Genomic DNA, 14208 nt, shown 5'->3' with positions numbered 1-14208 from the left:
CCCAATGAGGGCTATGTGGGTGCAGTCAATTATTTATTATTTTGGGTTTCTATCCTACCCTCTTTGCAAGTGGACTCAGGATAGGTAATAACTGGTTGATTTCCTAAAAACAATTCTACAATTTAAAAAAAGCTAAAAGATGGTGGAATATAAATACAATCAAAATGTCACCCATGAGTTGAACAGATGAGTGGAGTCAGATGGAATTATATAATATCAGTGCTCCATATGGGCAATGGATGGATGCAGGCCTCATTTTGGGTAGGCGCTCACAGGGGCGGAGCTCCAGAACTTCTAAATTTTGTGCTCTTTCTTTCTTAACTCCCCCTCCCCCCAAAAAATACTTGCTTCTGGGTTACATTGTTTAAATTCCCATGAGAATTTTGCTGGACTCTATGAAAAATTTTAAAAAATGGGAAAATAACCAAAAGATATAAAGCAGACAGATGGAAATCTTCATCATGCCACTGTGGCCACATAGGCGAAAGTAATTTTAAAAGTATGATAGGAGTAAGGTTTTATTATGATTACTGTAATTCAAGAAGCATTTTAAGGAAGATGCTGAGTTAATATCATTTAATACACCTGGAGATGTCAGGGGTGTGTGGCACATGCAAATGAGTTATGCAAATTAAATGTGGTAATAAGTTCTGGCACCTCTTTTTCTTCAAAATGTCCACAGATGGATGGACTACGTTGGCAGGGAGGCCAGAAGACTGAGTCTCCACCACCTCAACCAAAGGCCTGGCAGAACAGCCCAATGGCCCAAAATCACAATCCTCTGTGGGGAAGCTTACATGCTCCTGAAGGTGAGCCAGTGAGAAAGAGGAGGAGATTGGCTTTATATCCCACCCTTCACTCAGAGTCTCAGAGCAGCCTACAATCTCTTTTCCGTTCCTCTCCCTACAGCAGACACCCTATGACAAAGTTGGGGCTGAGAGAGCTCTCGGAGAACTGCTCTTTCAAGAACTGTGACTATCCCAAGTTCACTTAGCAGGTGCATCTGAAGGAGTGGAGTATCAAACCTGGTTATCCAAGATTAGAGTCTGTACACTTAACCACTACACCAAACTGGCTCTCTGTGTAGGCAATGGCTAACCAAAGACTGTGGCACCTCGAGCACCTCTGTGATGATCCCCTGGAAGGATCTAATGGCCAGGAGCCTCAGGAAGAATAGGATTTTCTGCAAGATAGGGATGATACAGGAAGCAGGAGCTTGGCCTGGAGATCTGACCTGAGCTCCTTGCACAGGGCCTGGATGGAGGCTTTCTCTAGGTGAAACTAATTGAGGCAAGTGCTGTCTGACAGAGCATGCTGATGTGAGCCCTGTACTGGTGGGCACAGTGCCTCCTCCGCAGTTGCTGTGCCACCCAGATGTAGACCACTGGTAGCAAGTGAATATGGTGCACCCTGAGCATGGGAGCAAAAGGGGGCACCAACCCACCTGTGGCTGCCCAGGCCCTGCAGAAAAAGGGGACAGGGTTCACAAATGTAGCAGTCAGCCAGAGTCACAGTCCAGATGGAAATGTCCATTCTTAAACACTAGAATGATTTCTTTGGTCCTGCACTGGAGCATGTCCAAGCCAAAAGTGATCCTTACAAGCCATCAGTGAAGACGAATCTGCTGGGAGCAGAGGCCATCATGTGGGCAGTGATACCCCCTGTGATGGTGGAAGAACTATTTCCAGGAGCAGTCAGTCACTGACCATGGAAGAAGCTCTGTTTCCATTGCTCCGGACAGCAGTGAATATTGGGCTGAGTATAATGTCCAGTGAGCCATTCTTCTGGTTCCATATTTAATAAATTTATCGTTATTGGGGGCTCTATGTCACTTTGGGAAGCCTGAATTGGGTGGGAAATTCTACCCCCCCCCCAATCCCACCATATCTTTCCTACTCAAACTAAACATTATATAAGAAGTGTTTATTTTTTTGTAAATAAAGGAAATAGGACATTTTCAATGGCAACAACAAGTAATATGAGTTGATACACCAGGGGGAGAAAGATATTGAAATGGATAGTCACCAAAGAGGTCTAGGAAGTTCTGCCAAATATCATGGAGCTGTTCAGTATTTGTTATCTTGCTGGAATCTATTTCACCAAATGTTAAATAGTTCAGTAGGTTCCTTAAATGTAGCCTAGAAATATGTGCTAATATCTTTCCAGCAGGGTGAATACTAAGTATTGGCACAATAGTATGAAAAATCAGTCCACTACACACAAATTCAGCAGAAATAGTAATCAAGGAATATACAGTGTTGTTTCATGTTCCCTTAATTAGATTTTCTGCTGAAAAACATGCAGGTAACAGACATAAGAAGAAATGACATTTTTTAAAAAATTAACATCTGTGAGGAAAACAGGAAATTAGCCAGATAATCTGATCAACCCTTTTCAATGTGCCAAACTTCAAGAACAAATAAATGTTTCAGTACCTTGCGCTTTTTACTAATTACAGCCTTTTGATTTAAAAGTACTAGTTCTTTAGTGTTGCGTGACCACTCCATTATTGAATGGATTATCATGTGAGGCTACACAGTGTAACATTCACTGCTGAGTGGGTCAGAGGGACTATATCACTCTGTCTAACCTAACTCCCATCTGGGCCGTCTAACCTGACTCCCAATTAGTTTTCAGGCACTTGAAGGTGCTAGAATTTCCCTTTAAAGCTGCATATGGTTTGGGACCACCATTCTTGAAGGACTACCTAGTCCCTTATGAATGCATCTGACTATTATGATCATCTTCAGAGGCCCTGCTTTAGGTGCTCCTTCCTTTTCAGATTAGGCAGGTGGCAACCTTGGTCATGGCACCAAAACTCTGAAACTCTCTCCCCAGGGAGACTAACCTGTCTGCTTCTGTTGCCATTTTCTGCAGAGGGGTGAAGGCTTTTTTGTTTTGCTTGGCATTCCCCTCACCATATGTTTTGTTATTTTTATGTCATTGAAAATATTTTAGCTGTTTTAATAGTTGGGATTGTATTATGTATATTTTAATGTGTTAGCTACTTTGTTCGCCCTTGTCCTCGTGAAAATATGGGATATAACTTTGGTAACTAATTGTACAATAATCTTTCTTAGGAACATTACACATGGGCCATGGGCTTCTATGCTTCCTCTTTTCTTGATTCAGTGATCTGCTTTATGACTGATGCTGGGCAGCACTGTTTGAAGATGCACTTTGAAGGACTCTCATGAAGGAATCTGGTCAGGGTTAGATACTAAATGCATGGACCATGAATATCACCCAAAAAAATTAAAAATCTGTATATACAAGAAGCTCTTCTTTATCTAACTAACTTTTGCAGAAATTCTGCAAATGTTTCTTGATATATCCTTAATGGTAGGCATCAAGATAAAGAGGCAGCGTAGTTTCAAACACAAACACAGTTTAATAAGCCCAGTTCTTTCTCTGACTGGAGCTGTAGTGACAACTTCCTTTCTCCCTGTTCCTGCCCACACAAAGTCCCGGAGTGGACTTCAGCAGTCTAAAACACTGGCCCAGGTTAGAGGAAGAGAGTGATCAAAACACCACACTTCTGTTTTACGGAGATTGCTTTCTGTAGGAAAAAAGAGTGGCTTATAGGAAAGCTTCTGTAAATGGACTATTTTAGTAAGACTTGAGCCAGAGTGTTCTGTGTGCTCTTTCCAGGTGCCTGTTCCGCAGCCCTTAAATTATCTGAGCCAGGACTCTAATGAAAGACCTACTGTTCTCTAATTAGCCCCACATGTGCAGCTGAAGGCTAACACTGCGCTGATATAAAAGGGAGGTACACTGTGGGGAAAACTGTGTAGCAAAGCCAGCAGTGACAGCAGCAGAGAACAGCCAGAAAGGGTTTTTGATCAATTGTTTAGCTCTAAAGCTAAACTTTCTTCCTGAGGAAATTGCTCAGGAGTGCGCATGGGCAGAACAGTGAGATAACTTCCCCTCCAGCCTCCGGCAGAAATTGATGAGAGATGTTGAGTTACAGTAGAGGTTATGCTTTAACGGCAAGTTAGGAATGATCCTACTCAGAACACCAGTTCTTCTTTACATGCTGTTCAGACTCCACAAGGTCTCCACAAGGACTCCACAAGGTACAAATCATTTGCTGTTTCCAAATTTAGCAGCCGTCTTTGCAAAAAATCCAGAAACTTGTTGCAGACATTGAAAAGGAAATTGGTACACTGTGTTCAAAAGAACTGAACTCACTTCATGATAAAATCTCTTTGAGGAAAAACTTCCTATGTATAAAAAAAATCATACCTATATAGTATGTGTGCATAAGTAACACCAAGGCTGTAGCTAGGGTGGGGCCAGGGGATGTTCCACTCCAATTTGCACCACATAATCATTTTAATGAAGACATCTTTATGTGATCACTATTTTTTCTCTTTATGCTGCAAAGTGAAAGCAGCTGAGTCAGGTTGTCTGCTCCCTTACAGCAGATTGGGAGCTCCATGATTGGCTTCCAGAGCTGCCAATCAAGCTATGGACAACTGCTATGGGTGTTACTAGGGCTCTCAGAAGTCCACTCCAAGTGTCACCTAGGAATTGATTGGATCAGCGTCAGGCAGTCTTGCAAGCAAACTGCAAAAAGAAAACAAATTATATACTGCAAAAGAAATGCCTTTAATTTTTGGATCAGAGATGACACAATTCTATATCTCATTCTATAAAGAAAGCATGAATTGTAATTCATTTATTGGTTCTTGCCCATCCTTAATAACTGATAACAGGATTCAATTAAATGACAAAGGCTGAAGAATTTGTTTAGCTATTTCTACAGGCTGAAGATCATGCTTTTTTGTGTTCACCACTGCTGTGCTTTGTGCTTTTATCTGCCTTGAGAATTTATTCTTAGAAAAAGGGTGAGTTAATAATCTAATCTGTTGGCAAGCTGAACCACACCAATTGGCTTTCTAACACAATATCTTCTATTTTACTCTAGACAGTGACTAAAAACGGGAGGGATGGTGGATCAGTGGTAGAGCATCTGCTTGGTAAACAGAAGGTCCCAGGTTCACTCCCCGGCATCTCCAACTAAAAAGGGTCCAAACAAATAGCTGTGAAAAACCTCTGCTTGAGACCTTGGAGAGCCACTGTCAGTCTGAGTAGACAATACTGACTTTGATGGACCAAGAGTCTGATTCAGTAGAAGGCAGCTTCATATATTCTTATATGTTCATTTTGCTCAGGCAGCCCAATCCAGACATAAGTGGCAGTCGGCTGTGGATAGACTTTCTGAGGACTTCGGCACACTGCAGCGTGGGGAGGGGAGAGGCATAGCTTGCCATGAGGGAGACAGTTGCCATGGCAACACTGCTGGCATAGGCACAAAGGAGGCGGAGGCAGCCGGAGGAGAGGGCCAGCCCACCCCCCCCCATTGGCCAGTCCTGGCGCATGCGCTGCGGCTCATGACAGTCAAGGATGGGGAGAGGAGGCCCCAGAGAGGCTGATAGCCATCTCCAACCCACCCCCAAACAGAGAACGGAGCCAATGATGGGCAGACCATCACAGGCAAAGGAGAGACATCCCACCTACACAGGGAGGGAACAGGAGTGAGGCTGGGCATGCGTGCACAAGAAGCTTGGCTTGGTGGCAAGGCAGGGGTGGGGATGAGACAGGCCCACATGGGACCATGAAGAAGCCGTCAATCCCCTCACACCCTCCCGCTGTCAGAGACTCTGCCAATGGCAGGTAGACAAGCAGGAAGTAGCAAATGCAGGAGTTCGCTGTCATAGACAGCGGCTGGAATGTGTGTCTGGGAGTGAGCAGCCCAGCAGCAGACACCACCCCACCCAGAGACCCCCTGTGTTGCCTGATGCCCCCTGCCATGTGCACAAAACACCTCCCCCAGGGGCCACAGAATTCAGAATGCGAGTGCGAAGTCCACTTCATCAGCCCCCCCTTAGTGCCCTGTGCACAACATCCCTGTGGGGTCGGGTAGGCTGTCAGCCCAGGCAGGCTGAGGGGCGGCACTCCCCTCCCCTGTCCAGCCACATGTGGGGCAGCGTGGCGGCTCATAGACCATCCCCCCCAAACCAAATCTGCCCACCCTCCCAGGCATTCCATCAGAGAGGCCACTGATGGGGGGGGGGGGGTTGCCCAGGGAACCTGCAGCAGATGCCAAGCAGGAAAGACAACAGAGGGCACAACTCAGACTTTATTTTTCCGGAACAGAGTGCCACAATCTTCCTGGTGTGCACTGGGCAGTCTTGCCATGGGCGGGGCTCCATTCCGAGCAGCAGGCAGAAACAGCTGAGGAAGTGGGGGGGGCAGTGGAGTGACACATGCAGAAGCCTTTGTGTTGGAGTCCCACCTGCAAAATGGAGATAGAGATCAAGAGCACCTGCAGGGGCAGCGGCTGGAAGAGCAGGCTGCGTTTCAGCCGGGCGCTCTCTTAAAGGGACAGTCTCTGACCCAGCTCCCCACAATGGGGCAGCTGCCACACACACACACCCTGTGCCCTGCCAAGAGTTGGGAATGTGGCAGAGGGCAAACCAAGGGAAGGGAGCAGGTGGCAGCACAGGGGAGCGGGGTCAGCAAATGCCCCCTGCCGGAGCCCACTGCCTGGTTCAAGTGCCAGAGACGCTCGCACACCAAGTGGTCAAGAGCGAGGGGAAGGGGAGGCTGCGGGGGGACAGTGGAACTTACCCAGCCATGGGCAACAGTCCTGGCTCGCATGCAGAGCCTCCGCGAGTCCGGAACCTGTGGAGACCTGGAAACAAGAGCGGTTAGCTCCAGGGGAGAGACCTCACTTTCCCCCGCACAAGTCAAAGATACTGTCAAAGCAACCACGTGGTGTAAAACCTGTCACCACCATGCCTGCCTGTCCCTCACTCTAAGTCTGTATGGCCAGGAGCTTCCCGCCTCACGCTCCTCTCCCTAACAACTGAGTTGTGTGAGGCCAATGTGGAAGTATTTCTAAGAGGGGGGAGACTGCGATTGGGTGCTGGGGAAGGGGCTCATCAGCCTGAGGGGATTGGCGAGGCAATCATGCTGCTCCCTAAGGGGTTTGCGAGCTTCCACAGCGGCGGAGGTTACCTTTGTTTTTGGTTTCAATGAGTGCCTATGGAACACGCCGCTATTTTTGCCAGTGTAAAGTTGCACCTCTTGGGGGGGGGCGTGTCATGGGCCAAACTGCTCAGAAAGCTGTCTAAGCCTGGCCACGCCCCCAACTCCACCCCCTCCGCTGCCTGAACGCCATGCTCCGCCTCACTTCCACCCATGCTCAGGTGCAGCCGTCAGGTGCCACTGTCCTCGCCCACGTAACTCCCCCCGCTGTGGCGGCGCCGGTCGTACGTCAGTGCAAACCCTTCCTGCACCCATGTAGTGGCTTGTCTGCTCCCAAAAGACTTTCTACCCCCCCCCCCCTCTCTGGATTGTGCTGTTAATCATCCTATGCATGTTGTCAGTCACAGATAAGGAGCAACTTTTCATCATAAGGTTATATTTTGCTGGTGTCAAATTATCCTTTGGTTTCATCTGCATGGACTGAAATCAACATTTATGCATGTGGCTGTTCCATGTATAGCTTCTCTTGTTACATTTTTATTCTGCAATCCCTTATATTTCAACACTAATTTAAGTGAGGGTTTCACTTGAGCTAGTTTCAAAATCATTTCGCTTAGGTCTAAGATTACAGCTGGATAACAGCCAACAGGCTGAATCCTAGTGGAGTATCCCCCAGATGTCTATTCTGGAGCCTACAGAACACTTGAAAAGATCTGAAGTAGCAGAGAAGACCTTTAGGAAAGTACCGTTAGTTACATTAGGTGTCAGATTAGCAGATCAGTGGCATAAAACATCTTTATGTGGTCACTACTGTCATGAAAATGGGAAGCTGGGGATGTTTGCTAACTCCTTTACTGGATGACAGACTAATGTGTACCTCCTCACCCATTGGGAACACCTTCATCCCCTTTACTCCCTTCCCTTCTGTCCACCCTGTTCCTGTGACAGGATATGGTAATCCAATACCACTCCTTCAAGTGGATCCTTCACTTGATTCTTCCAGCAGTGCTTTCTTTATCATCAGGGGAGCATTGCCTGGAGTACTGACCAAGTTTGAGATGTTAAAAGCAAAAGGCACACAAAGTGATGAATAACTTGCATAAAAAAAACACTAGAGGGCTTGGATTGAAAAGTGAGTGCAAGGTGGTGGTAGTGCTCTGCATAGATATGCAGGGCACAGAACAGCTGGTTAGCTAAGATTGGAAGAGGAGCACAGCAGCAGCAGAAGCTGGTTTGGAATTCAAGCTGTGCATGGTTTCTGCAAAAGAACAGCAGCCAGTTTGACCAAATGTAATAAAACACACATGGGGCAAATGATTTAAAAGGAGCCTGGCAACAAAACAGCTTCAGAAATTCCCTAACACAGTTAAATTGAACTTGTCCCTAGTTCACTTACAATTTTTCCAATCCATCCATTGGACAGAACTGGCAGGGTTACAGATAACAGAGTCCAATAAATGTACACCTAAACTCCTTCCAAGGGGAAAAAAGGGTCTGCACCCTTTCAAGAGACTGGACTATGCTTTGCTGCTTGGATTAAGCCCATTCTAAAGCTTAAATTTTACTTGGAAATTTGGTGGTAGAGAGGGATTAAGATTTTCTCTTAAGGGTAGGAATCTCTGCTAAGCACATGCCTCCATGACAATGAGTTCAATGCAAAAGAGAATGCTCTGAGTGGTAAGAAGGTCATTCCATGAAGGAAAGGAGGCAGGGGCCCAGAAAAGCCAGAACATATCAGAGAAGAAAAAATCATAATGAATTGTTGGAACCTTGAGCTTCATTACAACTGGTCACATATGATTTGCAGAATTTCCTTTTTATTACTGTAAGTGAAAGGCAAGAGAATTACCTTGTTACATTAATAATTAAACCTGGAAATTCAGGAAAAGGTGTGTGAAATATCCCTAGTGGGAGCCACCCATAGATGATAATCTCTTCATGGACCTAGTCCTTGCATCTCCAGCTAGAGAGACCATCATGGACCTAGTCCTTGCATCTCCAGCTAGAGGGACCATCATGGACCTAGTCCTTGCATCTCCAGCTAGTAGACATTTCTGTAGAGTGACGGAGTCTAGAATTTTGAAACAGAATGAATGTACATTTTCCGAGAAATGTTATCGATATGCCCTTGTAATATTTTTTAAGCTTGGTTGTAAAACCATAGAGATCAGGAGCATTACTAGAATGTTGTATGGCATGGCAACTTTGGTTCTCTGTTCCTAGCTGGAACACTGACTCCACCCCTCCAGTTTTCCCCCTGCTATTCCATTGAGCGCCAGCAGGGGATAACAAATGTCAGCAGGGGGTTGCTGCTTCTATGGCAACCCTCCTTCATAAGTATAGAAGGATACGGTGGTGAAAGCAGCCATTTATAACATTCCATTAATTTACACCCCACCTTTTCCAAGCCATAATGTTATGCTGTCTGTGAAGAACTATTATCATCTGGATGCCAACTAGGACACTTTGTCCACCTTGCTGCAGCCATACCAGTTGTTTAGAAAAGAGCTACATTAAGGTAATATTAAAAGAAGCATAAACCTGCTTCCAGACAGATTCCATAATGTAGATTTGCATATCCAGCTTGCCATATACTTCCTTCCAATTAATATGGAAATATTTAACAGTGTAGCATGTTATTACTGGCTGCAGTTGTCTAGATCTTTACTAGTATTCTCTCTGCTTTCATTTTCCCCCTTCAGATTTCTTCCACAGCCACCTGGCCGTCCATGAAAGAAGGGATGTTGTACTTGCCTCATTATGGGTAAACAAGTTTTGCTAGAACCAGTCATTGTTTGTACTAACTTTATAACTATATTTCAGTGGTGAATGCAATGTAACAGAATAATTCAGTCTCAAGATCTGCAAGGTATGCAGGGGAGGGTTCCCCACCTTACTGTTTTCTACTCTCTCTCTTCCCAGCCATCTCTTTTACTTTCCCCTCCGTTTTCTACTCTGCCTGTTCCCAGCCCTTTCTCTAGCTTCCCACCCCCATTTCCCACTTTCTCTTCATCAGTTGGCTACCACTGTTTTCTTCCAACCTGCAGTCATGCTGGGGTTGCCTACACCCCAGCCCCAGTGCCTCAAGTGCTAAGCAATGCCACAGTGATGACTGCAATCATGGAAAATTTTGCAAGACTTCAGTTGACATTCTCCATTTGTGGGTGGCTAATCATCTATTTAAAAAAAAAATCTGGGATTTTACAGCAAACCTGGTAGTTACCCAAGATTAGTAAGAAAATTCCTCTATCTCTACATGGCCTCATTGTGTGGAATCTTTTAATGCTACCCTGGGAAAATTGTTTAAAATTAGCTATATTGATAAATAATGTACTTCTGCCCTAATTGAGTTTGTATGCCTGATTTTAACAATACTAAATATTAGTAGCTAATAATTCAGGTATCAACAAATATGTATAGAAACCAGTGAACCATTAGTGGACAGTGTTTAACAGATTTGTAAAAAAATAATAATGCAATGTCAACTAAACAGTTTATTATTTGTTCACTGAAGATATTTAGTGTATTATTAAAAGCAGGATGGAAGTTTTTTGTGAAAGGTGTTTCAAGGCAAACTGTTGTTAATGCACATACCCTTATTAACCTTCCAGTTTCCCTTTAGCATTCTTCACAACTCAAGTCTCTACTGGTTTGTAAACCTGAAGCCGAAAAAGCAGGTGGAGACTTCTGTAGGGAGAGGCACTGAGAAAAGTCTCCTAAAAAAGCCATGTTTATACACTCCAGGGTTCAGTTAATTTTGATGAAACATCATTTATAAATGCTATCGTGTTTTTTTTAACAGAAAGGTAGGATAGAATCTAAATATAAAATGAACATGCTTCTGTGTAATTGATGCTGGATTATAGACTAATTCAAATGTCATACAGCTGACATTTTGAGCCTGCTTGTTCCATTTTTTAGCCTATTCATTCCATTTTCATAAAATATGACATTTCTTACAGAACTGCATGATGAACTGAACAAATGTTCAAAAGCACTAAAATTGCTAATTAATGGTAGTGGTACAGAGCAGTAGTTAGAGTCTTCTCTCACCTTGGACAAAGACACTATCAGCTTCAGCACTGCCTAGGTGCTGGGGGACATGGTTACTCGTGTATTTAATGCTCATCCTTTTACTTTATGTTCACAATGAATATATAATAACAATGTACATTTCTTCTTCCTTGGAGCTCTCTGAGCTTATTTCTAGGTTTGTACCTGTTGCTAAAGTCATCTGGATTGCAAGCTTTGGTCAGCCAGAAACCCAATGTTGTCATCTTTATGGCTGATGATCTTGGCATTGGGGATATAGGCTGCTATGGAAATAATACTATCAGGTAAAAGTTAGCACCAAAATATGAAATATCAAGCAGGGAACTCAAATCCATCTTCTAAGTTGAATGTTGGCAAGAGAGAGGATATTGCTGGGGCTTTATATTTCCATTGACAGAATAGTTTGGAAACTTGCTAGGGATGTTGCCATTGGAAGACACATGAACCAGCAACTTTTCTGAAGCTAACCAGTTAGAGTCTGGTCTGTGTCTCATAGGGACGCCTATGGAGACCCTGCCATCACAAAAAAGGCCCTATTATCACCCATCTGAGAATCTGAATGAACACACAGTGGAGTGGACCTCCTAAGGAGAAATGACTGTGTTCTGTAGAATGTGTTGCAACTTTGAGTTCCTTGGTTGAAGCACCTAGGTAGAATACCTAATAATTAATATATAATAAAGGAAAATACATTTGCTGTACCTTTGCATTGTCACAAAAGGTTCTACAGGAACGAATATGGCACACCAAGAAATTCCTGAAGGAATTGCTTTCAAAGAATTCCATTGAGATTTGTTACATTTATGTTTTTCTTAGGACTCCTAATATTGATCAGCTGGCAAAAGAGGGAGTAAAACTTACCCACCACATTGCTGCAGCTCCACTTTGCACTCCAAGTCGAACAGCATTCCTGACCGGCAGATATCCCATTCGATCAGGTTTGCCATATTCTCATAGCCTGTTGTATGGCACAATATAATATTTATTTGTGATATTTTTTAAAAGTTAAAGTTACAATTAATACCAATACGGTCAAAATTTTAAAAAAATAATAATAAAAAGCAGTTTGGCCATAATGCAGCAGAACAAAAAGAAGCAAAATAAGAGTTCCAATAAAAACAGCAAAAGTCAGTAAAAACTTTAGAACTATAACAAGGTTTGAACAATTACTAAACGAATCCATGGGCAAATTAAAAAGTTTCTCATGTGGTACCTAAAACTGAACATTAGTTTGGTACTTCTGGGCCGCATTCCAATGGTGAGATACCACCACAAAAAAGGCCCTATCTCCTATTATCACCCACCTTAACTGAAAAACTGGATGAACACAGAGTAGGTCTCCTAAGGAGAAATGACTGGGTTTTGTTGAAGTTTGTAAATATTCCTTAAAGTGGATCGGATCCTGTATCAGTCATCCTGGAGAGCCAGTTTGGTGTAGTGGTTAAGTGTGCGGACTCTTATCTGGGAGAACCAGGTTTGATTCCCCACTCCTCCACTTGCACCTGCTAGCATGGCCTTGGCTCAGCCAGAGCTCTGGCAGAGGTTGTTCTTGAAAGGGCAGCTGCTGTGAGAGCCCTCTCCAGCCCCACCCACCTCACAGGGTGTCTGTTGTGGGGGAGGAAGGTAAAGGAGATTGTGAGCCGCTCTGAGACTCTTCGGAGTGGAGAGTGGGATATAAATCTAATATCTTCTTCTTCTATATCAGTTCCACTACTGGTGACACTTTCCCACAGTGCCAGGACACTTCCCCTCCCACCAAAGGCTCTTCCATCAGTGAGGGGAAGTCTCTTTCCTGGGAGAAAAATTTCACCTCTACTGAATGGATCCATGGGATCCAATCCATTATTATTCTACTACTAGATATTTTTATGTACAGAGTGGGTTAGGCTAGCTGATGACCAGAGTACTTTTTTCAATTTACTCTGATGACTGAGAATATTACAGTCTCATAAAAGTTACTAGTTTTTAAGAAGCACTTCTTCAGAAGACTTGTAAAAGATTGTCATGATATATGTCACAATCAGTTTAGGCTTTATATTTGTTGCCAGGTCTATCAATTAGGTGAGGTGATTTTAACCTGCTATTAAAATCTTAGTCAGTTGAACAGATTACGTTTAATGTACATGTACATTTTATATCCCAGGAATGGCTGACTTTGGTGGTATCCGTGTCCTTCAGTGGCTTGGTGGTTCAGGTGGCCTCCCTCTGAATGAAACTATCTTTACCAGGATATTGCAGAAGCAAGGCTATACCACTGGATTAATAGGTAGGCTGGATTATAGGTCACCTTCAGGAAAAATAAGGGTCCATAGCACTGGAAGCATCTCACTTGGCTGCACTGTATATTTCTTGTCAGTAATATTCCTTTGATCAAGTACGTTTCAGTGAATGTTTCTGAATATAAACTAGATGCTGATTTTCACCCTGGGAAAATACTGCTTTCAACTGCAGTTTTTTAAAGCTTTCAACTGCAGTTTTTAAAGCCCCCAAACTCATTAGGATTGATTGTTGAAAAAGCAGTCTTTTTTAAAATTTATTTCTCCCTATATAAAACAACCAGAATATGTATGATAAGATCACAGAACTTCAGAGCTATATATTTATGCTAGAGTATCAGGTTTCATTTTTTCTTTTTAAAAATTAATTTTATTTTACAAATAAACCAAGATATGTTTATGTTTAATTCGATTTATACCCCGCCCTCCCCATCGAGGCGGGCTCAGATACACAAAAATACATAAGATACACAAGAATACATAAGAAAGAATGCAATATACAAGAATAGACAATACCATCATCTTATTCCATTAAATAGTACAGATAAGAATTTACAATTAGTTAATAGTCATCATGCCTACAAACTATTTTAAACATAAAGTAGAACTACATGCTGAACATTATGAAAACTGTATGTCTGATTACAATAATAAACCAATGGCTACAATTATTTACTGTAGATATAGCAGGAGTTTGTAGATTGATTGATGTTACTATTTCCTATTCACTGTTTAAATGTCACCCTGTTTGGGCAGAAAGTCACAGGATCTTTTAGTTGCATGGAACCTAAGAGTTACAAAATTTGGCAGCCTTTTAATATATGGCCTCTGGTTGAGATTTGGAAGCAAGTATAGCTATTACCTAAGGGTTTTCTGCATGACG

At 43.3% G+C, this 14208-nt stretch overlaps 1 protein-coding gene across 1 annotated transcript in view; it reads left to right on the top strand.

The window, feature by feature from the left end:
- Positions 1-688: 688 nt before the first annotated feature.
- LOC132568279 (arylsulfatase H-like) overlaps positions 689-14208 on the top strand; it is a 30627-nt gene continuing 17107 nt past the window's right edge. The window contains exons 1-5 of the mRNA XM_060233918.1: positions 689-809; positions 9699-9760; positions 11187-11333; positions 11866-11987; positions 13193-13315. Coding sequence (XP_060089901.1) covers positions 798-809; positions 9699-9760; positions 11187-11333; positions 11866-11987; positions 13193-13315 — 466 coding nt within the window. The 5' untranslated portion in view covers positions 689-797. The remainder of the gene's footprint in view (positions 810-9698; positions 9761-11186; positions 11334-11865; positions 11988-13192; positions 13316-14208) is intronic.

Source organism: Heteronotia binoei, chromosome 3 (assembly GCF_032191835.1).
Source record: "Heteronotia binoei isolate CCM8104 ecotype False Entrance Well chromosome 3, APGP_CSIRO_Hbin_v1, whole genome shotgun sequence".
NCBI lineage: Eukaryota > Metazoa > Chordata > Lepidosauria > Squamata > Gekkonidae > Heteronotia > Heteronotia binoei.
Note: the sequence above shows the minus strand (reverse complement) of the source record. Positions and strands in the feature narration are given on the sequence as shown.